The sequence below is a fragment of the Trachurus trachurus genome, assembly GCF_905171665.1.
Source record: "Trachurus trachurus genome assembly, chromosome: 16".
Lineage (NCBI taxonomy): Eukaryota > Metazoa > Chordata > Actinopteri > Carangiformes > Carangidae > Trachurus > Trachurus trachurus.
The window spans coordinates 13,319,257-13,342,786 of record NC_139902.1 but is presented as its reverse complement, the minus strand read 5'-3'; the positions used below and the strand labels follow the sequence as shown (position 1 = coordinate 13,342,786).

The window sequence follows — 23,530 nt, the reverse complement described above, 5'->3', positions numbered from 1 at the left end:
TTAACCATTGTGTGAACTAATGTTAGATTTCTCTAAAAAAAAAATCACACACACACACACATTGTCCTTAAACAAACTGGCAGAAGAGTGATTCATTTAGAGAATTTAGGGTTACCCTAACCCTGTTCAGTGAGGAGACAATACAATCTCTCTCTTTCTTTTCTATCACGCCCCTTAAACTTGCTTTGAAAAATCTTTCTGTCCAACCAGAAGCAGTCTTTGTTGTACGCAGGATGTTTATGTTTAGAGGTATATGCTCTCAGTTCCCTCCGTTTAACCCCCATCACACACACACACACACACACACACACACACACACACACACACACACGTACAAGGCCACACACACACTTTCACTCTTTCTCATTTACCTCCATTTATTACCCATGCCCGCCGCGTGACAAAGCAAAGCGCGTCTTTCAAAATGATTACTAAGCTAGACAGGTGAGCAAAATGAATACATTTCATCTGCGTGTTGTCTTTCCGTCTGACCTATATTTATACATTTTGCACGTGTGTATTATTTAAGGGATTGAGAATATTTTTTTAAGAACTACATTTTTTATGAATATATTTATCATGCTGCCATACGTTGATACTAATATCTGATGTTCTTTAACCGTTGTTTGATTAATTACGACACTATGCTACTGAGTATTATTAACTAAGGTTTCAGAATTAATGTGTGCTAAACAATCAGCTACTGTAAAAGTTGTGAAAGTGAGAGTGAGAGAGAGTAGTGAATGTTAGCTGTCTTTTGACTGTCCATTGCTCACATTTGGTTAACCACAAGTTTTACATGTGTTTATTCTGCTAACTTACTGGATTCAAACTTGATTTAATGTGTGAGTCATCTGAATAGTAATACGTTAGAGTGGACGTTTAATGAGTCCCTTAATAGAATTGGACTCAGACTTTCCTGGCATAAAATGACAGGTCTGCTACATAACACTGAAATTATCTGCCACTAATGATGATGGTATTTTTATGGTGATTGTGATTTTTGTTAATGCATCATACTGTCAGTGGGCTACTGTGTTCATTGTTCTTCATTCTCTCCTGACATTAGCTAATGAAATGTGCTCCTTTTCTCGTTCAGTGTGCTTTTGCCCCGAAAAAAGTTTATCTTCCATTACAAGAATGTGCGCTGGGCAAGGGGCCGGCATGAGACATACCTCTGCTTTGTTGTGAAGAGACGAGTGGGCCCAGACTCCATGACTTTTGACTTTGGACACCTCCGCAATCGTAATGGCTGCCATGTAGAAGTAAGTAATTTGGGTGAAAATAGGGAAACATAAGATGTATATGAAAGTACAGGACAATTAAATTATTTTCCCCCCCTCCATCCTCTTATTTCTCCATAGATGCTGTTCTTGCGCTACATTGGAGCCTTGTGTCCTGGTCTATGGGGAGATGGGGGTGCTGGAGAGAGGAGACTCAGTTACTCCATCACCTGGTTCTGCTCCTGGTCTCCCTGTGCCAACTGCTCCATCAGGCTGGTCCAGTTCCTAAACCAGATGCCCAACCTTCGCCTCAGGATCTTCGTCTCACGCCTTTATTTCTGTGACTTGGAGGACAGCCGAGAGAGAGAGGGCCTGAGGATATTGAAGAAAGCTGGAGTGCACATAACAGTCATGAGTTACAAAGGTGGGGCATAAATAGAAATATTAAAATAAACATGCATATTTCTCCAGAGTCAGAAACAAATGGAAGATTATGAAAGACAAATTCCATCTACATCAGTTTTTTTCTCTCCAGTTATTATGATACTTCTCTGGATGCCATCATCAATTATTACTTTCTCCTTTCTCTACAGACTTCTTCTATTGCTGGCAGACCTTTGTGGCTCGTAAACAGAGTAACTTCAAAGCCTGGGATGAGCTGCACCAAAACTCTGTTCGTCTTACTAGAAAACTTCAACGTATCCTCCAGGTAGGAGATGATATCCCTCTTCAAATGACAGGGTTTGGTCAAAACTGTAATAATGTGTTTAAAAACACAATAATTACATCAACATGTTTTTTCTTTCTTTCTCAGCCAGGTGAAACAGAAGATCTGAGGGATGCCTTCAAACTTCTTGGACTGTGAAAAATATTTGTGACTTCCTGTTAACACGTTTGCTATTATGTCAGAGTAAAGACATGTTGGTCCGACCATCACTACAACTGCTTAACTGAGAATCAAATGAAAAAAACTGAGAAAAAACTGCTTTCAAGTTGTGGCAAGGCTTTAACTTTGTGTAGCTGCTGCTTGCAATATATCAATATGATAATGTGAAATAAAATCATATATAATGATACTGTCCTGTGTTACTGATGTCAACTTATGCTTTGAACTTGAAGTTATGTTAGCTGGCCTGCTGTGAGCCCACCCAACACATCCCATAAATATAATTCAAAGATTAGGCTATTCAGCTAAGCATTGAGGGCACTCCCATGATCGTATGGATAAAAAAAATATTATTATTATTTTAATTTTAAAAGAATGAGAAAATAAATATGGAAATAGCATAAACAGCAACCAAAAGTTTTTTTGTATCGCTTTAGCTCCCTGAAAACGCACAAAGTGAGGCCTTCAAATGCTCAGCTCTAGACTAACGTACAGAGCTCCTCGTGTGATGTTGACAGGCCCTCTCCAAAATAAGTGAGCTTACCTTTATTTATTTTATTTTTTATTTTTTAAGGCGGAATGTCCCTTTAAGGGCATCACTGACACCACAGTGTGCGCACATACACCGTCTATTACGGTCACGTCGTCGTTAATGCCGCACGGACACACGGCTCACCGTCACCACCACCACCACCGGCGTACACACCGACTGACTAAAAGTCAAGATGGCGACCGAGGGTCAGTCCGAGTACGAGTCGGTGCTCTGTGTCAAACCTGAAGTCAACGTTTACCGGATCCCACCGAGAGCATCCAACCGGGCCATCAGGTGAGGCGGAGCGGCGGTGTGGGGGGTGGGGGCTGGGGCAGGAGGAGGAGGAGGAGGAGGGGAGGGGGCAGCCGGCGGCCTGGTAACGAGCTTCCTGCCCCAGCATCCGCGAGCTCCGCTCGTTAGGAGCCGTTGCCTCGGCGACCTACTACCGAGCACAGTGGCCTAACAACCCTGCTGCCTCTGGTTGTGCGCTGGATGTTTATGTGGTGCTTTTACAAGGTCACGATGGGAAACACGGTGGTCGTATCTGCACCACAGACACTGGGAGGGTGGGATAGATACATCCCTGTCGTTGTCCATGTGTTTATGTGCTCTCCTCCAACGATGGCGCGTCACAGAGCAGTGACAGTGTTGTCCCCTGCTGCTTACACGTCCAAGTGATTAAGTCAGGAATCATATGTAATTTGGCCTATTTGACCTTTTAGCTAGTAGTACACCCAGAGTGCATTAGTGGAGCTGTGAAGAAGCCTTGCTCAAGGACACTTAGGTAGGGATGATGCCGCTCAATGCAAATGAAGAGGAGATGCTTCATTGAGGGATAATGTTGTTACCTGCCTTTATGCTTTTAAGTGACCATGCAGGAGGTCTGTTCACATTGGATTGTTTACTCCATTTTTCATTGGCTGCTCCCGTCAGCCTGACCCGCTGCAGCTGCCGCTGAGTGGACATTACCCCAACCAAACAGTAGCATAGGCCTGAGTCCCATGAGACACATGATTGGTTAACCAGTGACCATATGTATAGTGAGTAAGGCAGATGATGTAATAGTTTCACCCTAAGGTCTCAGTGAAATGCCTGTGTGATGTTTTACTCACGTTCCATTCACATTGAAAATAACTAGCAGTGTGTCTGAGGCTAGGACGAATCATAACAATGACACACACAAACAGACACATGCACCCAAAACACACACTTCCTCTCCTGTCTCCTGTTTCTCCTGCCTATTCTTGCCCTCCATGTCAACATCGGCCGTCACAGACTCACCTACATCACACCGTCTTCCTGATTGCCACTGTGTTTGTTTGTGTGTATGTGTGCGTGCGTGCATTTGTGTGTGTGTCTGTGTGTGTCCCAGGGCTGCCGACTGGAAGCTGGATGCTCCTGACTGGACGGGACGCATGCGTGTGACGGCCCGGGGCAAAGTTGCCTACGTGAAATTGGAAGACAAAATCTCTGGTGAGAGAGAAGCAGACAGGACAGCGCCATTGTTTACTGGCACTGCTGCTGTTGTAAATCATTTCACTGTGTAGTCTCCTGTTCGCCATCTCCCGCTCTGTTACTCATCTCTTCCAAGGTGACCCAGCCCACGTCCAAGCATGCAGTTTATTTTCAAGCAAACAGCCTGATAATCTCTGTCTGTTTCTAGCAGAGCATTTTACAGACTGTGTGTGCTTGTTTTCCTCATATTACACAACTGAATATGGGAAGTTGGACCTATTTTGCATAATGTGTCCTACATAGAAAAAAAAACAACTACATATAATTACCTTTCTCAGTGGCGATTTGGAATAGTAAATGTTAATGTCTCTTCGTGATCCAAATTGCCTCCGGACCATTTTCCAAAAAGATAATAAACATGTTTCTTTTGTTGTGTTCTCCAGGGGAATTGTTTGCCCAGGCCCCAGTGGATGAGTACCCTGGCATTACAGTGGAAACAGTCAGTGACTCAAGCCGTTACTTTGTGCTCCGCATCCAGGATGACAACGGTGAGTAAACTGTTTGTTGCTAAGCAATAAATATTTTGTAAATGTGCTCATAATTGAGAGGCTAACATGTTTGACTAGCATGGTCCAGGGCAGAGATCCACCAGTATTTATCTGGACGGTAAATTGTGGGAAAGGTTTATTGTAGTGTGGAGATGATGGTGAAAAACTATCTGGTTAGATGTGTTTTTATTTGTGCTACCACACAGATTTCTTAAAGGGATATTTCGGACAAGTTGTGACCTGCACATTCACCACGCTATGAAATAATAATGTAACGTTACAAGGCAGAGTTGTTTTCGAGGTAAATGCGTAGCCGGAACTACATTCTCGACACGGCTGCTCGGCGGAGTCACTTCAAAACCGAAAGTAGTTCCAAGTATTTGCTTCATGTGTCGTAATGTTACATCATTTTGGCGAAGTGTGGCAAATGTGCAGGTCACAACAGCGTTTTGGAGTTGTTGGATTGTGTATTTAGTTTGTGAAACGAGTGAAACGTAGAAATACCATGAGTCTCCATTGCGTTAGCTGAGCAGCTCACGTCTCTGCCCCGCTGATCTAAAAACAGCTTGCACCGACGGTAAAGGTAATGAACCTACTCCTAAGACTATAGGGATTATGGCAATAGGCGAAGTTGCCAAAATGTTGAAATATCCCTTTAAGAAACACTTACCCTTGCTTGTTGCCTTTATCTCTCTCACAGGCCGCAGTGCGTTCATAGGGATTGGATTTGGAGACCGAGGCGATGCCTTTGATTTCAATGTTGCACTTCAGGACCACTTCAAGTAAGCAGCTGCTCTAAAGTGTATCATGAATCATAGCTCATTGAAAAGGAAATGTATTTTATCACATTTTAAGTTTTTAAATGACTGCCTCCCTCTCTGGTTTTTCTGCAGGTGGGTGAAACAGGAAAATGAATTTAAAAAGCAGGCGCAGGCTCCAGACACCACTCCAAAACTGGACCTGGGCTTCAAAGAGGGACAGACCATTACTCTTAATATTGGGGTGATCTTATTTTCTTTCTTTCTTTCTTTCTTATTAGTTAATGGCTGTAAAGTTTGAGGCTAGTGGAACAGCAAAATGGGTATACTCCTGCTTTCACAAATGAAACCACATCAAGTGACTGTTGAGAATCAATTCATGATTAGCCGCTTAACCATTAACCAAATGTTTTGATGTATCCTAAGTGCAAACTGACACACGCTCACCCTTGTGTCTCTCCTCTGTAGCAATCAAAAAAGAGGGACAGGTCTCGTCCGCAGAGCTCTGGTGGCATCGGGCTCCTTCCACCTCCTCCTGGGGGGAAGCTAGCCCCACCCCCCTCGTCCAGATCTACCAATCATAACACACAACCGTCTGCAGGAGGAAGTGACACTGGTAGGTAGTTGTAATATCAATAACTGTGTAGGTGTATAGGTGCGTGATGATATACTGTATCTGTGTAGCTTTGTATTGGTATGTGTACATGCACTGTACGTATCTGGCACCACCAGTGAATGTGTCAGCAGCTATAGGCCTGGGGCAAAGGGGTTCATCCTACACATGAAATACCAACAAATGTCAAAGTGCCCAAGTACAAGTAAATAAGAGCCTGCGAAGGTGAGTTAAGAGGCTAAAAACGTATGCAGAGACCTTTCCTAAAATCGAATTGAATGATAAACACTATTAACAACAAACTGATATAACAATAAAGGATATATTTTGCTTATTATCAGTTGTATTTTCCTGAAATACTTTTGGCCCAAGGACGAGTAAGAATAATATCATTCTCAGAAACAGCTCAACTAAACTCTTAATCTCAACAGAGTTGTCAAAAGCAGTTTCTTGGGAGTTTAAAGACAGATGAGCATTGAAATTATTATTGTCTGATTATCTTATCTGATTGGTTTCATGTTCAACCTGCAGGATGTTCTAGATAGGCACAGCGGTTTCTTTTACAGTGGGACAGGAAATGTGACCTGACTGTGGCACCTCAGGAATCTGACAGAGTGAAAGTTCATGTAAATGGTCAATGTGAAGCAGAGGAAAATTGGTTCTTTTGTGAATGCTTATATTTCCTTGGCCCCATTGGGGTTTGTTGTAAAACAGTTTCCAGTGGAGCACTTCTATCCACAGTCTTTACAATGAAGGTGGTGAGTGCAATGTTATGCTGACCTATAGGAGCACCAGCCAAAACTATGACAGATAGACTCCAGTTGTAAAATACTCATTAAATGCCCTTTTAAAAAAGTTTCCCTTATTCTCTAGAGTATGGTTTGTTTAACATGGCAAATCACATAGATTTCTCCTAAAAAAGTAAAAAAAAAAAAAAAAAAAAAAAGTCTCATGCTTTTCTATGTATCTCTACTTGTGTCTCCCTGTGCACTCTAACACAGTAGTAGTCTTCGAGAGAACCTTTGATAGTAAGGTGTGTGGGTTATCCAGAGTAAAAGGGGCACTCTTTGTGGCAAGACTTGTTGCTTTTGAGTTTCACAAAGTAACATTGAGGCAGCATAAATAGAAATCCCATTTACCTCCATTGTGTTTAGGTGGTGGTAGAGGTTTCGGAGGTTGATTCTCAAAACCTCAGCATATAAAACTGAAACTGTCTGCACGGGTAGATACCACCAGGTTGGGTGGGAAAATATTGTTTTTGGGTGAACTGACACGGAACACAATACAACTTTCAAGTTTCAAAGTGAGCAAATCACACACAAGACAAAGATTGATATCAGTGGAATTTACATTTCCTGAAACAGCTGCATTGTAGACTGTTTGTTTGTCCTGTCCTTTTTTAAAGGTTCATCATCTTTGTGTTTTGTGTTTGTTCTTTAAACCACCAGGTTGTTTGCTAGACCTGGACTCCAGTAACTCCAACTCAGTGGATCCATCCAACCCAACCACTACAGCCAGCTCAGACCTGTGGGGAGACTTTGACTCTGTATCCTCAAAGTGAGGAGAGGCTCGCTCTGCTTTCTCCCTTTTATCTCTCAGTAAATTTATGCACCACTTTTGCAACTTTGCTTTCCCCGGTACGGGGTCCCGTATCTCTCCCTGCCAAGCAGGGTAACCCCCTGTACTAGTTTGTTTTTGTTTTAGTTGAGCTTCACATGGCCTTTGTTCTGGTTTTTAGCCCGAGATGCACCCACACCTCAAAGTACAGACTCACATTCAGTTTCAGAGCTACTGGCCATCACCTTCCATCATCCTTCTTGGGGTTTGTTTGTCCTCTCTCCTCCCGTGTATCTAGCTCGCTAGTTTCCATTTTCCTGTTTGAATTCTGCCTTTGCCCTTTCCTCCTCTCTACAATGTTGTATTTGCTAATTTCAAGTAGAACAATAGAATTATAATCAAAGGAGACATAATCAGAAACATCTGATGATGAAAACGAATAAAGTATAATAACGAATTAATTTTATGTACAGAGAATATTTATTTTAAATGTATATATTGTCAGTAGTTTGTAAGTATTGCCATTGGTGTTGTCACTTGTATGTATTGTAGCTTATTTTTCTTCAAGTCTCCAGCAGTGGGACTGACAATATGCACTGACTGACAGTCTAGTCTGTCTTTGTAGTTAGTAATGCATAGTCTGCATTAAACGCAGGGATTGTCTAATAATAGTTTAAGGTTATTGCAAAGTTTACCACAAAATGATTTTACTTGAAAGAAACCTGTTAAGCTGTAACTGATTTTCAGTTGATGTGCTCTCTAGCACTCTCTAGTGGACTTGTGTTGCCCCACAGCATCACTTTACGAGGGGAAATATCAGTTTTCGATGCAGCTGTTGATCATATATTTGGTTGGGGAAGGGTCCTGCACATTGTGTGGAACTGTATATCAGTGCAGATAGACAGGGAAGTAGGCGTGCTTAATGTGACAGGGTCCTAGCAAAGGGGAGTGAGGCATCAAGTGCTTTTATCTTTGCCTCCAGGGGGAATGGAGATGAGTTAGTCGAAGTTATGTCATCTCTACTCAGCACAGCTGTTATCGCTGTGACTGGTAAGTCATTAAGGTCATGACCTCTTTTCCTCTTCAGTGAATAGGTCTGTGTCTCTGCGCCGTCCCATCACGTCTGGGAAGGGCTTCTCTTCTTTAATTCTACGTGAGAAGGTGAGCAGGTTGTCGACCTGGATCGCAGCATGTTGTACTGTACAAACGAGTTTTAACTGTGAACTTCAATTCCATGTCGAGCTCTAATGTTGTCAATGGTATTCTGATTCAGACAAATGCAATGTGGGACCAAGTTCATCTGTGTTTGATGCAGTGTTTTGTGGTGATGTTGTTATGTACAAAGAGATGGGTCATGTTACTCAGATATCACATGCACATGTGTTGTGACAGGTGTGCAGTGACAAGTGGTGTGATGATGGATGCGGACTGGGACACACAGTGTGCGAGTGTAAAGCCCTAAGAATGTTTGTCAGTGTTTGTTTACTGTTCCAATTATATGCATTTCTCCCAAATGTTACTTGTTATTCAAACTGTATATGTGTATGGAAATGTATATGGAATTGAATATGCAAAGAAAAACATAAATATATCACTTAATGACTATAACTTCACTCTGTTGTTTTTCCTCTTGACAGATGGTTAAAAAAAGAACAAATAAACAAATTCACTCATGAATAAATGTAGTTACTGTATATTTTATTGGATATAATAGTGCACATAATACTGGATTGTCTATTAGTACCTTATATAATCCATAAGAGTGGGTCTTTGTATGTCAAAATGACTCAGTGCTGCTATAGGCCCATTACTACAGTACCTTAAATGGGTCGTAAACCATGGAAGACATGATCTGTGTCCAACAACACACAGATGAAATGAGCACACCTGCAATATTCACACACAATTAAAAGACTAGTACATAAACATAGATATGACTCAGCACACACTTGTGTGTTTGTGTGTGTGTGTCAGAAAAAAAAGACCCCCAGGTGTTGAGCACTGGATTTATGGTGTTATGGGCTGTTTTTATGACAACGCCCCTGGTTTTGTGTCTCTAAGGGGCTCCATCCTCACCGGTGGTCACGTCGCCATCCTGGGCCCATCAGGCCTTGTTTGCCCAGGTTTTGGGGTTGCTACGACGACTGCGACAGCGTTTCCTATTAGTTGACCTCTCAAAACGTCTGGGCCACCCAGACAACTCTCGGCACAGCTCAGCTGTAGACAGCAAGAGACAGACAGATTTCTTCAAGTGTATGATCATGTACCGGGACATCTAGGTGCTTGTTAACACGTGTGGTCTGCCTCACCTTTCAGATACTCATCCTGTTGGCACACGGTCCTCATGCAGATCTCTTTGTTGATCACGTAGACACGAGGGAGACTGTGTCAGATACCGGATAAAGTGTTAGAGCTGTGTCTGTCCTCATGTAACTAAAACCTCACGCTGAGCTTTGCCAGCAGTTGAATGTGATCAAGCACATTCACACACACACACACACACACAAAAAAAAAAGCACATCCACACAAGCACTTTAAATAATTGAAATTTTTGGGTACTTGCAATCAAAATATTTCCATTTCTATAAACTCCATGTCTGTAGATCATTTGTAAATCTTTTATACAAAACAGGATGAGGTTTTTAGAGCAATAGCAATACATAAAGCAGACAATATGAAACATGCTGCATACACAGGGCCGTTGCTAGGAATTCTGGGGCCCCTGAAAGAATACTAAAGTGGGCCCCTGACTTTTCCACTTTTTTCTTAGACTACGTATGTATTATCATTTTTTATTTAGCCTACTTTGTTTTGATGCTAATGCAGCATTACTATGAGTATTAGTCAGGGTCTTATGCAGAATAATTCAGTCATACAAAGATTAGACTACTGGGTTTTTTTGTGGGCCCTACTGGGCGCTGGGCCCCTAGAATTATCATCACCTTTTCCCCCTATACAACGGCCCTGTGCATACACAGTTATAAACAGTGATTAATGCATCTTTTTTGACATCATATTTATATACCTGAATGTAAATACAATGGGTGTAATACAGTATGCCGACAATGTTTTACTGTTCTGCTGCATTTACTTAAGAAAAATGATCTAAGAAATCACCTGTAGAAACACAGATTACCAATACACCTCTTGATGGGCCTGTGAACCGAGTACATCCTGGTGCAGGGATACATCTCCTCCCTACAGTCTGAAGAGACAGGAGAGTCGCACACGCCGCAGTGAAACAGCAACAAGATGAAGCACGTCACAACTTAAAGAATCACAAGTAATTTGTGCTTAAAAGGTCTTTGAAGTGCTGTCACACTCACTGGATGGCAAGGGGCTTGAAGTTGGTCCAGCGGTCTCTAGAAACACATGACAGAAATGACGGGATCAGATTGGGAGAACATCTGACTGGCGACCCCCGTCAGTGACCTACAACACAGACTGACAGATGTCACGCACAACACAACTCGCCGTGTTCTGAAGTGTGACTTAAAAGGAGAGGAGCATTACCAGACTCCTGGGCTCGGACCACAGCTGTGAGCACTGTGGAACAGAAACCACATGAGGGGAGTGTTTCGCAGCATAAAAACAAACACACAACGACTCAACCGTAATTAAACAAGATGATTTGTGTGTTCTGTTTGGCAGCGTTACCGTGGAAACTGCAGAGGAGCAGGACCACTGGAAGACTGCCCATTCCTTCAACTTGTAAGGGGTATGCTTTACGAGCTGGAGGAAACCAAAGAGGAAAAGAGTCAGGATGATTTCACAGAGTGGAACTGTTCAATATCCTCTCTGAAAATTTTTGTGCTGTTTATGTTTCCTTTAATCCCCCTGCATATAAATGCTCCCAACATTCCAGGTCTCCGTAATGTTTTCCCCACGGTTTTTGCTCCAGCTAAAAACACAGAGAGGCAGTGCTATGTTTTGGGTAACAGACAAGTTGTCATCGTTATAGAAGAGTGCCTGATGTCATTTTTACTGTGGTCTAATGTGTTTCGCAGTACATTCTGGTAATTATTGGACTGCATGCAAACAGCCATATGAAGTAGTAGTGGAGCCACTAAAGAAAAGTTTTACTTTCTGCTTCTGAAAAATGTTTTTCCTCTTTCCCCGAGTCCCCCTCTCTCTCTCTCTCTTTCTCTCTTCTTCCCTCTCTCCTCACCCGCCCTGCATCATTCCTCTTGTGATGTGTCAGTGTAACTTTGGAGTCCAAGATGTGAGTTCTCGCAAAAGAATGTGTTTTTTGTGCCCTATTCGAGCAGCACCCCTCCACCCCTCCCCGGTTACAGTCTTACATTCTTCCCCAGATTTCTTTTCATAGAAAACTTTGCAGCTTTCCAAGTCTACGATCACCACCTGCCAATCTGAGCGGGACACTTTTTTTTTTGTCTCAAGTCGTGTCTTTTCTGCAGCGATAATCCCACAGTCACACATTCGCAATCACTGAAAATGAAACCCTGGATTGTCCTGGTTTAGCCCGGTGCATGCCTCTGTTGATTTGTTTGTGAGAGTGACATGTTTTCCACTGCATGAACTTGCTGAACTCTGCATGCAACCGCACATCACCGACCAAAAAACTTAAACTCTGCAGTGTAATCACATAATCAGCCAAGCATTCACTCTCAGATTTCCTCGTGTTTATATCTAATCTGCAGTAGATATGCTTCCATTAATATCTCTGGATGTGAGCTACCTTTCATCTGTATGATGTGCCTGTGTGCATTTCCTACAGTATGTGTCAGAAATCAGGTGAAAAAGAAGCATAATTAACTCGTACTCACAACTTTTGCTGTCGTCCACAACTGCTTTAGTTTTATGAATCTTTTGTCTTCTCCTCTTTCCCCTCCTTCCCTCTTCTCCTCCTCCCTCCTCCGCCTCCCTCAGTCTTTCCTCCGATCATCATTTTTTAGCATTTCACTTTTTTTTTTTGCCCCAATCTGGTAAAAAAAATTAGCATGCAGATGTAATCTGATGTCCCACACACCTTTTTATGGTCATGTTTGTTAATCATTTTATAAGACACTTAGGCAATTCCAGTGTCTTGTATTTATGTGTCTCTTGGTGTCTCATCACCAAACAAAACATTGTGTAGAGAGACTGTCATCATCCACAAAGAAAAGTAGGGCAGTTGTTTTTGTTCGTTAAAAGGCTACATTACATCATTATGGGCACACCAGTGGCAGAGGACTAATGTGCAATAGATGGTAATGTGTTTACATTAAAGTAGTATTGAATTTCAGATCAGAGGCGTTCTGTTATATTGTCTGAATGATTTACCATTGTTATGACAGTGTTTATATTTGTCCATTTTCAGTAAAAGAAATTAAGTGTGCAGCTGCAGGACACAAATTAACTGAGGCATCCAACTGCTCAACAGTGGGCCTCCAATTTGGCCTTTACACTCACTTTACACAACCAGCAGGTGGAGCAGTGCACACAGAGAATGAGGGACTGAATGAGTTTGACACACACTAATATGTATTTACTGTAAATACTGTATGTAACTGTTTTGCATCTATATATAAATTATATTACATAAGGTCCTTTTTCTGTATTTGGGTATGCATCCAACACATCTACATCCGGTGACATTGTTTTTTAAATCTCCATTAAAATGAAATTTCCATTTAAATTTGAGTATGAATTTGATACCTGTCCCAAACAGATACTAACTCGAACAGAGTTAGTGTATTCAGAGACCAGTCAGTTGTATCAGTTAAGTGAATGGGCTATTATTTGCTCTCAGACTCGTCTGAGTTAGACACAGGTGACTAACTTTAGGCCAGGAAAATACCACTCCAGCCCAGCTCACTCTGCAGCAGTAATGACAGTCCAGTGCTATAAACATGTGCTCCAGCCCCCTAAGTTATGTGCTACACATCCTTAGCATGTATGATTAAATTCTCCACAGGAGCCATAGCTTCTTTCATTTGTTGCGGCAATGATGAGTTCATCAATCACATAGTGAATCAAGAGAAAAATTAGCAAAATTTCTTTGCAAATAAATAATTTATTTATAAGAAAACACACTAAACATTTTTTAATTCATTATATTATATTATATTATATTATATTATATTATATTATATTATATTATATTATATTATATTATATTATATTATATTATATTATATTATATTATATTATATCAAATACAGACTAACAGATACACATGGAGAGGAAGTGGTAAAACATTGGTCAAAAAGAATGAAGTGTATTTGAGGAACCTGTTGTCACATTGTAGAGCATTTGTGTGATTAGCATCTTTACTAACTACACCACAAAGAAGGTGCAAACCACAAGAAACTTAAACTCTCCTTATCTCCTCTGCTCTCCTTTGTCATTTGATGGACACAGAAGTGTCTAGCTCCCCAAAAGACTAGAACTGGATGTGGCACAATTACTTGCAACAGAAGAACTTCATCGTATTCATCTGTATGAGTCACACAAACATATACAGCTGAACATTTATCATCTGCTGTGCACAATTATTCACATCCCAGGTGGTGATCAAGGCCATAGCTCCTGACCCTTGGCTCTTTGTGTTGAAAAGATGCACTTCATTGGGATCGTTATAGCTGCATTGGGAGGGAAACTTGACTCTACATCGGCCTCCATGGATCTGACTAATATAAATATTACCACACATTCCCTTGAAGTCACAGACTCTTCAAGCTCTTGAACCGACTAGGCCACCATAGGCCTAGTCGGTTCAAGAGGGAGACACTCATCATCCCCTCTGACATATCGGGGTTACACTGCCTCGGAGCCAGTGTCTGTGGGGTGGCCCTAACAAGGTCGACTAGGCGAGGCTGATGACAGCTTGACAGATGGAGGCAGGGTAAGCAAAAGAGAAATGGAGAGAAGCCAAGATGGACGATCAATCCTGTGAACATATCAACCTGCCACTCCGGCCACGCAGCTCAGGCATGAGGGGAAAGTAGACACGAGAGGAGCAGAGATAAAGAGAGAAAGAAAAACAGGAGGAGTAAAAGAGGCAGGTGTATGGGGAGACTGAAAGAAACGCAGAACGTTAAGGAAATCATGCCAGATAGTAAACACATGATAATCTCGCAACTTGTTTATTAGTTGGAAGGCACTGCACGGGGCATGCCAACTGTGCAGTGTATACTGTCTCTCTCCGTGACCTCCTTTTCACCCAAGCATGCCCCTCCCTCACTCTACCTCGCTGCAATTCAGCCAGCTGATACATTTTTCATGTTCTGCTGTTTTTTATATGCATGAGAACAAACACACACCCAGAATCCGACTGAAATCTCACTTGAAAATCTTAGTAAATGCTCCCTCTTGACATATGGGCTGTCTAAACCAGATCCAGTGTCGCTCATTGGTGGTTCTCGAATAATACAAGCCTCTTTCACGTTGACCTGTTTAAGCAGTTAAAGTAGCTTAACCTGCAACCTGGATGAATTTGAGGGTGTAGAGGAAATATTAGGCCATGGGGTAAGTGGTTGGCGTCCTCCTGGAGATACATTTCAGATATTTGGCCATATTTGTTCCACTCAGGCCATTAATCTGTCTCTCATATCGGTGTCTGCTTTTGCAGTTATCGCTCACATGACATGTGATGTTTTTTTTTTTTATCAGCTAACTGTCTAAAGATCAGTTTCAATTAATGTTGTTTTCCATTTGGTGATCACTGTATCCTCTGTCTACCATAACATTGATTTTCCAGAACACTAAAAACTGTCGTCTTAAGATTGTGACATTAGATATAAGATCATAAAACGCTAACAGACATGGGAACATTAAAAAGTTTGAAAATTTATGCCAAAGGCTTTATTAAAATCTGGTAGCATGAAATTTGAATCTTGCTGACATTATAAATCTAACTCAAAGCGTCTTGGGTTTCTTGATTAGAACAGGTGTCTGTGGTCCTCATGAGTGTTTTAGAGCCCTGTCCTAACTTGGAAATACTTTCTTGACTGAAAGTAAAAGACACTGCACCACGCTGACATTGCACATGTTCAGATATACCATGTAAGGACAAGCAGCACTGTGTAGGTGTCCTTGATTCTCCTGTTTTCATCATCCCTGCTATCTGTCCTGATGGACCTCCAGTAGATTTGCACCTCGACCAGCATCTTTGTGTTGGCACTCTATTGTCTCTGTGGTCCGCGCCATGTGTTTCCATTTGTCAGCTTGTACGCCTCCATTAACTCCCCAACTGAATGTCACATGAGCCTTGTGCCTCTGTTTCCCAGAAAACATCTCAAATGGCTGTTTCTAAGGGAGATATCAAGTGTTTTAACACAACACAGTTAATGAAGGCTGGTGGCCTTTCGTGGTCTGTGGTGGCAGTGGCCTGAGAAGAAACAGGTCCAGATAGTGAGGGTGCACAAAGTAGATGTGACTACAAAAGCAAAGATGAAAAGAAACGATGAGTCCCAAGTGGCAAGACAGGTAAAAGGGAAAAGTTATCAGTGAGAGGTTCCAAGATGAAAAAAAAGAAAGAGAGGAGAGGAGGGAGTAAACAGCGAGGTGGGTCACAGTGTTCCATCAGATTGTGCTGTTACAGGCCTGTGGGCGCCAAGGCAGCCTGGCTTTTGCATTTGGAGGGCTGTGGACTGCAGATAGTCAGTGAGAGGTGATGATGTGCATGGTGTGTAAATAGATGGACTTGGGGTCTATTTATAAATCCATCTGGAGTGGCCCTTAGCAGGGGTTAGCACAGGCGAGGCTGACTTATACAGTCGCACTGCACATTAGCAGCTCGCTACCAACAGGGATCCACTCCAAAATGAAACACAAATATTGTGCATGCTGCAAAGTAAATGTTTTAACGTGATAGAGGAACTGAGCCTGAATCCCATGTGTTGCAAAGTTAATTTTTGCAATTAAAGTGGTGTCAGGTTCTTTGAATTTTTAACTGATACACATTTGCTAACATAGCATGATTGAGAAGGGGGAAACTTAATACAAAGTCACCATCAGGAGTACTGGGAGCACCCTACCAGGAATGCAGGTGATTTTTCATCCAGTAACCGTCCTCTGTGACAGATGTAGGACAAGCGTCCACGTGGACAGCGCAGAGGTCGACCTGCGATGTGTGCAGATATCACATGAGGTTTGTTCTACTGTCAACACGTCAGTCAATCACAAATACTAAGTAGTCTACAGTGCAATATAAAATGCAGGTCCTTTAGCTTCAGAATCATGCAGGCAGGAAATGGGGATGAGTGTCACGTGTGGTCCGCTGCAGGTAGTATGCAGTAGGTTTTCATCAGGCAGAGTTGGACGACGATCACGCTGGTATCACTATCAGCTTGTATTGTTCAGTCCAATTTTAGATGTGCTTCTTCTGTTCTGCAGCACCTGTTGCTTCACCACGTCAAAGATGTCCCTTCTTTCCATAGGTGAACTTCTCTATAAAGCCTTAAAAGGATCATTCATACATAATTATTTGTGTATTAATTTGTAAAACCAGTAATTAAGGCTAAACATGGTTTTCTGGTTTTGAGGTAAGACATCCTGTTGATACATCCTCAGTTTTTCACAAATATTTCTTGGCAGCTCACTGTTCTTCCAGGAAAGGGGCCAAACGTTCGTTGGTGTTCTTCCATATTAATTAAAATGTTGACTAAACACAGTCATCCAGCCATGTTAGATGGGAACACGATGTACAACATCCATCTCACTGTGTGAGACCGCATTCAATGCGTGGCTTTTTATTTGATGCTTTTTTTGTTATGATGTGTTCCATTCATTAGGTCACAAGGTTTTCAAGGTTTTATATTTATTATTAAATACATTTATTAGTTTAGGGCTATGAAGATGCATCAGATAAACTGATGTTGTTGTTTTTTGTTTGTTTGTTTGTTTGTTTGTTGTTGGCTTTTATGCCTTTACTGTAATTGAAAGGACAGCCGTAGAGAGGGCAGATAGGCAGGCTAAACGACTTTAGGTAATAATTAGGTTTAAGTTAGGTTAAGAGTAATGGTTAAGGTTAGGCATTTGTTTTGGATGGTTAAGGTTAGGGTAAGGGGCTAGGGAAAAACATTATGTCAATGAGTGTCCTCACAAAGATAGCATCACAAGGATGTGTGTGTGTGTGTGGGGGGGGGGGGGTGTCACAAGAGACTTTTGTAAACACAAGAGTTCAGACTTTATTTAAACGACAATTTCAAAACAGATTTTATAGCCATTATGATACATCTCTAGGTCTCAGGCAACATAGCTTACTCGTATTATCTATAGTCTCGTCTCATTGAGACACACATACTGTATATACAGATACACACATACTGGAATATATATGCAACAGTGGAAGTGGTAACTTCAGTGAGGACATTTATAAAAAATATGAAATATACAGCACCTTATAGTGTATAGTACATTTGCATGGGAGTAAAATCTAGTATATTTACATACAATGTATTGCAGCAATCTTCATTTATTCATTAACAATCTGTCTTGAAACAATTTCAAAAAGATGAAGTTTATCTCTCCCCTCTTCCCTCCCTCACCAGCTCTTCCTCCACCCCTCCTCCCTCTCTCAGTTTTCTGGCTTCCCTCTCTGCCTCCTCTGCTTTCCTCTTCTGCTCTCTCTCCGTCTCCATCAGCCACGGTCCTCCGAGGTAGCTCAGGATCTCCTCCGGGCTTCCTCGCTGTTTGGGGTCGGGGTGGAGCAGCTCCTTCAAAAGAGTCATCACAAGAGGGCTGAGGCCATGAAACTGTGAAGGAGGAGGGTTGTCCCTTTGGTTTTCCTCCATGATTGTGTAAATGTCCTCCTCGCTGATCTTCTCCTCCTTTTCCATCTCACGGTTAAACCACTCCTTGAATCTACAGTAACCACGGTCATCATGGGTGCTCTCCTCCCAGGGGAAGCATCCAGTCAGAAGGCAGTAGACGAGTACGCCAAGGGCCCAGCTGTCAATGCTGGGCTCCACTGTTATCCAGATGTCCTCCATCTCATCTTCAGTCCCCTCACTCAGCCTCCTCTTCATCTCCTTCTCTGCCTCCTTGGCCGGCTCCACTTCGGGAGTACAGAATGGAGAATCGTACCAGACGGCTCGGACAGTGGAGCCGATGGCCCGGGCGAGGCCGAAGTCGCCCAGTTTGACCCAGCGACAGGAACTGTCACACAGGAAGATATTCTCAGGTTTGATGTCACGGTGGACGAAGCCCAGGGAGTGGAGGTGTGTAACAGCACCACTCAGCTGGGCCATCACCCTCTGGATCCGCTCTTCATCCACTCCAACCTACAGCAGAGAGATAGCCCAGATCAGAAAAGATACTCCCTTTAACTTTGCACAGCTTTCAGTTCAGACCAACAAAAAAAAGGCAATGAGATGGAGTGCCCTGCATTGTTGGCGCAAGGGCAAACAAACTCTGCGTCATCAAAGTGGTTCATGATGCTCTTGGAAATCCCTGCTTTGCTTCATGTACTCCCTCTTCATTCAATGAGAGCAGGGTGCCCTTACTCTTATCAGCACTCTCTTATGTTACTGGCAGTGGCACTAACACAGAAGGGGGTGAACTGGAAGGCGTTATCAAGCACATCCCAAGTTTCTGCTGACAGAAATAAAAGCTCAAAAGTAGTGGGTCAGCAGTTACATTTTCCATAACTGCAGACACTCAGTGACCCTTGTGCAGAGTTGCATTTGATTTAAATTGGTCTGTCAAGCTCAAACATTGTTTTCTTAAAGGGATATTTCAACATTTTGGCAAATTCGCCTATTGCCATAATCCCTATAGTCTTAGGAGTAGGTTCATTACCCTGTCGGTGCAAGCTATTTTCAGATCAGCGGGGCAGAGAGCACGCAGTATTTTCACCTATACGTTATTATTTCATAGCGTGGCGAATCTGCAGGTCACAACTTGTTCACGAATGTGTTTTGGAGTTGTTGGATTGTGTATTTAGTTTGATGAGGGAAACATGCAAATACCGAGTGCCTCCCATTGCTTTAGCTGAGCAGCTGGCGTCTCTGCTCCACCAATCTAAAAACAGCTTGCACCGACAATTAAAGGTAAATGTACGATATGTATCGATAAATGTACCAGTAGAAAGATTGTGGTTTTGGTTAAAGGTCCAATGTGGCAAGGTTTATTGGCAAAATCTAAATGTATTACCCATGAATTTATTTGTATATAATTGCTATAAAATAAAATGTGTTTGATTTTCGTAGCCTTATGATAATTATTTTATATTGTCTTGCTTTAGAGAGCGTAGGAAACAGCAGGCATATCGTAAAATGGTTTAGATCTTCACCTCATCGCTAAATACTCAAGACGTCCCAGTCGTGGTAAACAAGTTTTTTTGACCTTGGAGGCCACCGTCACTTTGCCGACGGGAGGGGTGAGCACGAGCGAATGAGTGCTGCAAACTAGAATCTGAATGCTAGCTATCACAGTTTTCCCCCCATTTGACACACTGGACCTTTAAATGATGACAGAGTGAGTGGTTCTTTCTCAGACATAAAATCACTAATGAAATGGATTCTCATTACATATTTTGCAGAAGTGTTTATTACCAATATTCATATCAGCTTGCAAGAAACTATCTAACAACATTTTTGCATCATCTTGATAGAAGCAATCATGTGGATGGTGGTAATGTTTTTCACATAACACTTCTGCAGATGTTTATTAGTAGGATATAAATGTTATTTCTGTGAGACAGAGCTGTAATGCAATGTAAAAATTTAACAGTCATGCAAGCAGAAGAAGAAGAGAGCACCAACACTTCACACTTCATGCTGTAAAATCAGCCAAACTGACCTCTGACACTATTACACTGTAGAGGTCACCGTACAGTCCGGCTTGCTGGGCAAACACATAGTAGGTCGGTGTGGAAAAGAAGATGCCAAGAGCCCGAGTGAGAGAAGGATGAGTGCAGTAGGAAAGAGAAAGATTGTATTCACGCAGGAAAGAGGAGAGGGAGGTGGACTGACGAGGGAAGAACTTCAGAGCCATAGGAGTTCCTGGGAGGAATGAAGCAAGATGAAACGTGGTGAATGTAATAATATAAAGAAAACTGCCACCAGTGATAGAATGTGAGTGTTGTCCATCATTGACACTGTGAACAGATTTAACTTCCCCTTTGGGGCTATTTCGTTTCACGGCTGCACCCCACTTGCAGCAACTCTATCCCAAAGAATCTACTGAAGCACTTCATTACAGCAACAGAGGCGCAAAAGGTTAAGTGAAGACTATCAAAAGACAGATCTGTCCTCACCTTCCTGCAGCGATGGCCACACATAACATGGCTAGTTTCTTCATCAGAAAGAAACATGAGCCTGGGATATATGTGCTGCTGCGGAGTTATGTAATTGCTTCTGCTTTACATTAGGTGGTGGGAGGTCGAAAGTGTAATCAGGACTCATAATCAAATATACAGACAATAGGAAGTTTGAGATGACATCTCACACACCCTTACACTGTTTGAATTAAGATATAAAAGGCTGACATGACCTTTGACCTTGAGTCACACACTCACCTCGCTTTTTGTGAACGGCCAGCATGACCTTTCCGTAGGATCCCTCTCCCAAGAGCTTGACCATCTTGAAGTGTTGGGATACTTTCAGAGTGGGCATGGACTGCGCCGACAGGAAACATAACTCATCAAGTTCCTGAGTTGCTGTCGCCTAAAGAGCACAAGAACGCACAAGAGTCCACGTTCAGTGTCCACATACGATGATTGGTTCCGTGGCGTCAAGAGGAAGGAGATCTACTGCTCAAGCAGCGTGTTGATGCTGATGATAAATAGCTTCGCAGGCTGAATCAGAATCTAAGGCTCCACATACTGATGTGCCACCTAAACCTGTGACACGGCTCATTGCACAATGAGGATCTCGCAACTTTAAATCTCATATGTCTCATTAGTTGCAATAATATTTTTTTCCGTTCATTCACTTCTTTGCTCACACACCCCAACTCGGGGGCCGAAAGGAGCTTGTTCCATCTGAGCAGGAGTCAGTGGAACATACTGCGTCGTGTTACTGCTTTCTGCTGATCTGCCTTGATCTCCATTGTCCCATCGACAGGACTAACTCCAGATGTCAAGGTGATGTCTTATTGGCATGATCAGACCACTTGGCGCTGTCATTCAGTTTCCACTGTCATTCTCTCTTTTGTGAAGTCACATACGGTGGCTTCCTTTGAAGTAGATCCCCCCCTCGCCACATACCCAAGCAAATTAGGAAGGTTGTGAACCATTACGACATACAGCTTAACACAAAAGATGATGTGATTTCAGGAGGATAACCTATTTTTAATTTTGACTTTACGTTGTGTAACTGAGCTTGGTGGGAAACTGTTTTTAATTTTGATAAGATTACTTGTGTTACCGTCTTATAAACACCTGTAACTCCACTTGTGGCTATTGCACTGATATCAATCAAATTTTCTGGTTTGACATTTTCCTATCTCTAATAAATCTCTTTTGGTGATAACATATCAAATGGTGCCAGATGACACTCAAGATTTATTCATGAGTATAATCTCAGCAATGTCATTCCAGAAGTTCAGAAAATGGATGGATCTCAGTTATGCGTTGCTGCTTGACAAATAATGGATGTGATGTGCAGCCAAAAATAAGGCTGCAGGTTTCGGCCAGCGACCAAGACAGCTGTAGTTGATGTTGAGTTGATCAGTTTTGTAAACACTGATGTTATTCTATAGCTGTACCAATAGGCTCCAGTTCATGTGGCCATAAGGTCACCTTTTCAGTTTACCAAAGGCAAAAAGACGTGAATTTCTACAGGAAATACCTAACAATTGTGTGTCCACATTGATAAAATGTTATATGAATGTTATAGATACAGAATTATAATATCTGTGTACATTTATTGGCGCCTTTTCACAGTTTTGAGCTCAAGCAAAAGTGTGAAAGTTCTGAATTCAAACCTCAGTTGGGTTTCTTTCACAACGTTGTTAACAGGGCTTATGTGTATCTCATTATTACATTCTTGCGGTGCTCTACATTCCACTCATGCTAAATGAAATGAATATAATTTATTACATTTGAGGTTTTATCCCAGTCACACTTAAGGTTTGATTTAATGGCTGCAACACATAAATGACCACACACATGCATCCAAAACACTCGTTGCATCGGAAGCATCCTAACATTTTCAGTGTCCTTGAAAGCTGAGGTGATTATTAATTATAACCCTTACTAGTTAATGGCCTTTGGCATAGAGCAGAAAGTGATCTGAGATTTTAATAAGGGCTCTGTTGGAGTTAACATCATTAGCAGATTTGAAGTCCCGTGCAGTTGCTCAACGTTACAAGCTGAAAATCCTTTCATCAACCAAGCCTTTGCAGCCTCAGAGAAATTTTACAATAAAAAAGCTACTGGTGCATTAGTGCCATGCCTGCATGTCATCTCATCATATAGTCACATTTGTAACATGGTATATTATCCCAACCATTTGCACAGATAGAAAATCATTGCTGCAATTGTTGCTATTGTTTTTGTTTCATTGTGCAGCAGATTGTAAAAACGTTCTGTGCATGAGTTAACATAAGACTGTAATTTTAGTGTGCGTGTAAAGCTTCGCTGCTGCGTTGATCCTCCGCAGGAATAAAGTGCAATACTTACTGTCATTTTCTGTTCAGTTGGTTGATCGCTGGTCACTTTGTCTTTGTCTTTGACTCTTTTCAGCGTCTAAAGAAAAACTGCAACAACTTGCAAGCTGCTGTCAGTGCAACTAGCTACTGTTTTGTGCTGGAGATCTACAGTGTGTCCTTGCCTAGGCCGATAATTAAGTTGGAATTGAGGTTGATAACTTTGCCTTTGCTCCGAGGGTCCGTGCAGTAGCACAGCAGCTTTATAGAGGAGGGTCATAAATGTTTACTGGAGACCTGGATATTGACTGTGTGCCTCTCCCCAGGAGACACACACACTAAACTCTCACTCTCTCTCTCTCTCTCTCTCTCTCTCTCTCTCTCTCTTTTCCTATTCTTGTGCCAACCCTCTCTCCCAGCC

At 42.1% G+C, this 23,530-nt stretch overlaps 4 protein-coding genes across 4 annotated transcripts; 2 read left to right on the top strand and 2 right to left on the bottom strand.

Annotated features, from left to right (window-relative positions):
- Nucleotides 1-424: 424 nt before the first annotated feature.
- aicda (activation-induced cytidine deaminase) lies at nucleotides 425-2,088 on the top strand (the record flags this gene model as incomplete). Its single annotated transcript, XM_083989765.1, has 5 exons — nucleotides 425-444; nucleotides 1,100-1,265; nucleotides 1,365-1,647; nucleotides 1,817-1,932; nucleotides 2,038-2,088. The coding sequence occupies 5 exons, from the start codon at nucleotides 425-427 to the stop codon at nucleotides 2,086-2,088; spliced, it is 636 nt and encodes a 211-aa protein (XP_083845891.1).
- Nucleotides 2,089-2,812: 724 nt separating this feature from the next.
- On the top strand, nucleotides 2,813-9,040 carry LOC310998688 (adaptin ear-binding coat-associated protein 1-like). Its single transcript, XM_083988851.1, has 7 exons — nucleotides 2,813-2,935; nucleotides 4,014-4,114; nucleotides 4,540-4,644; nucleotides 5,345-5,426; nucleotides 5,538-5,646; nucleotides 5,871-6,018; nucleotides 7,464-9,040. The coding sequence occupies exons 1-7, from the start codon at nucleotides 2,835-2,837 to the stop codon at nucleotides 7,574-7,576; spliced, it is 759 nt and encodes a 252-aa protein (XP_083844977.1). The 5' UTR covers nucleotides 2,813-2,834; the 3' UTR covers nucleotides 7,577-9,040.
- A 253-nt stretch (nucleotides 9,041-9,293) lies between these two features.
- Nucleotides 9,294-12,416, bottom strand: mfap5 (microfibril associated protein 5). Its single transcript, XM_083988994.1, has 7 exons — nucleotides 12,360-12,416; nucleotides 11,230-11,304; nucleotides 11,086-11,118; nucleotides 10,899-10,934; nucleotides 10,690-10,777; nucleotides 9,882-9,955; nucleotides 9,294-9,789 (listed from the first exon to the last, which is right to left on the bottom strand). Exons 2-7 carry the CDS (start codon nucleotides 11,270-11,272, stop codon nucleotides 9,677-9,679), a joined length of 387 nt encoding a protein of 128 aa, XP_083845120.1. The 5' UTR covers nucleotides 11,273-11,304; nucleotides 12,360-12,416; the 3' UTR covers nucleotides 9,294-9,676.
- Nucleotides 12,417-17,696: 5,280 nt separating this feature from the next.
- On the bottom strand, nucleotides 17,697-23,530 carry sbk3 (SH3 domain binding kinase family, member 3). The gene is made up of 4 exons (XM_083989700.1): nucleotides 23,144-23,530; nucleotides 21,038-21,185; nucleotides 20,320-20,522; nucleotides 17,697-18,800 (listed from the first exon to the last, which is right to left on the bottom strand). Exons 1-4 carry the CDS (start codon nucleotides 23,147-23,149, stop codon nucleotides 18,039-18,041), a joined length of 1,119 nt encoding a protein of 372 aa, XP_083845826.1. The 5' UTR covers nucleotides 23,150-23,530; the 3' UTR covers nucleotides 17,697-18,038.

Excerpts from the sequence above, each read along its gene's own strand:
- LOC310998688 (XM_083988851.1), top strand. The coding sequence starts at position 2,835 with ATGGCGACCGAGGGTCAGTCCGAGTACGAGTCGGTGCTCTGTGTCAAA. Across the intron at positions 4,115-4,539 it reads ATTGGAAGACAAAATCTCTG|GGGAATTGTTTGCCCAGGCC; the intron begins GTGAGAGAGAAG and ends TGTGTTCTCCAG. Across the intron at positions 6,019-7,463 it reads TGCAGGAGGAAGTGACACTG|GTTGTTTGCTAGACCTGGAC; the intron begins GTAGGTAGTTGT and ends TTAAACCACCAG.
- sbk3 (XM_083989700.1), bottom strand. Across the intron at positions 20,523-21,037 it reads GGCCGTTCACAAAAAGCGAG|GAACTCCTATGGCTCTGAAG; the intron begins GTGAGTGTGTGA and ends CATTCCTCCCAG. Across the intron at positions 18,801-20,319 it reads ACAGTGTAATAGTGTCAGAG|GTTGGAGTGGATGAAGAGCG; the intron begins GTCAGTTTGGCT and ends TCTCTGCTGTAG.
- mfap5 (XM_083988994.1), bottom strand. The coding sequence starts at position 11,272 with ATGGGCAGTCTTCCAGTGGTCCTGCTCCTCTGCAGTTTCCACG. Across the intron at positions 10,778-10,898 it reads TTCAAGCCCCTTGCCATCCA|ACTGTAGGGAGGAGATGTAT; the intron begins GTGAGTGTGACA and ends CTGTCTCTTCAG. Across the intron at positions 9,956-10,689 it reads GGTAATCTGTGTTTCTACAG|TCTCCCTCGTGTCTACGTGA; the intron begins GTGATTTCTTAG and ends TATCTGACACAG.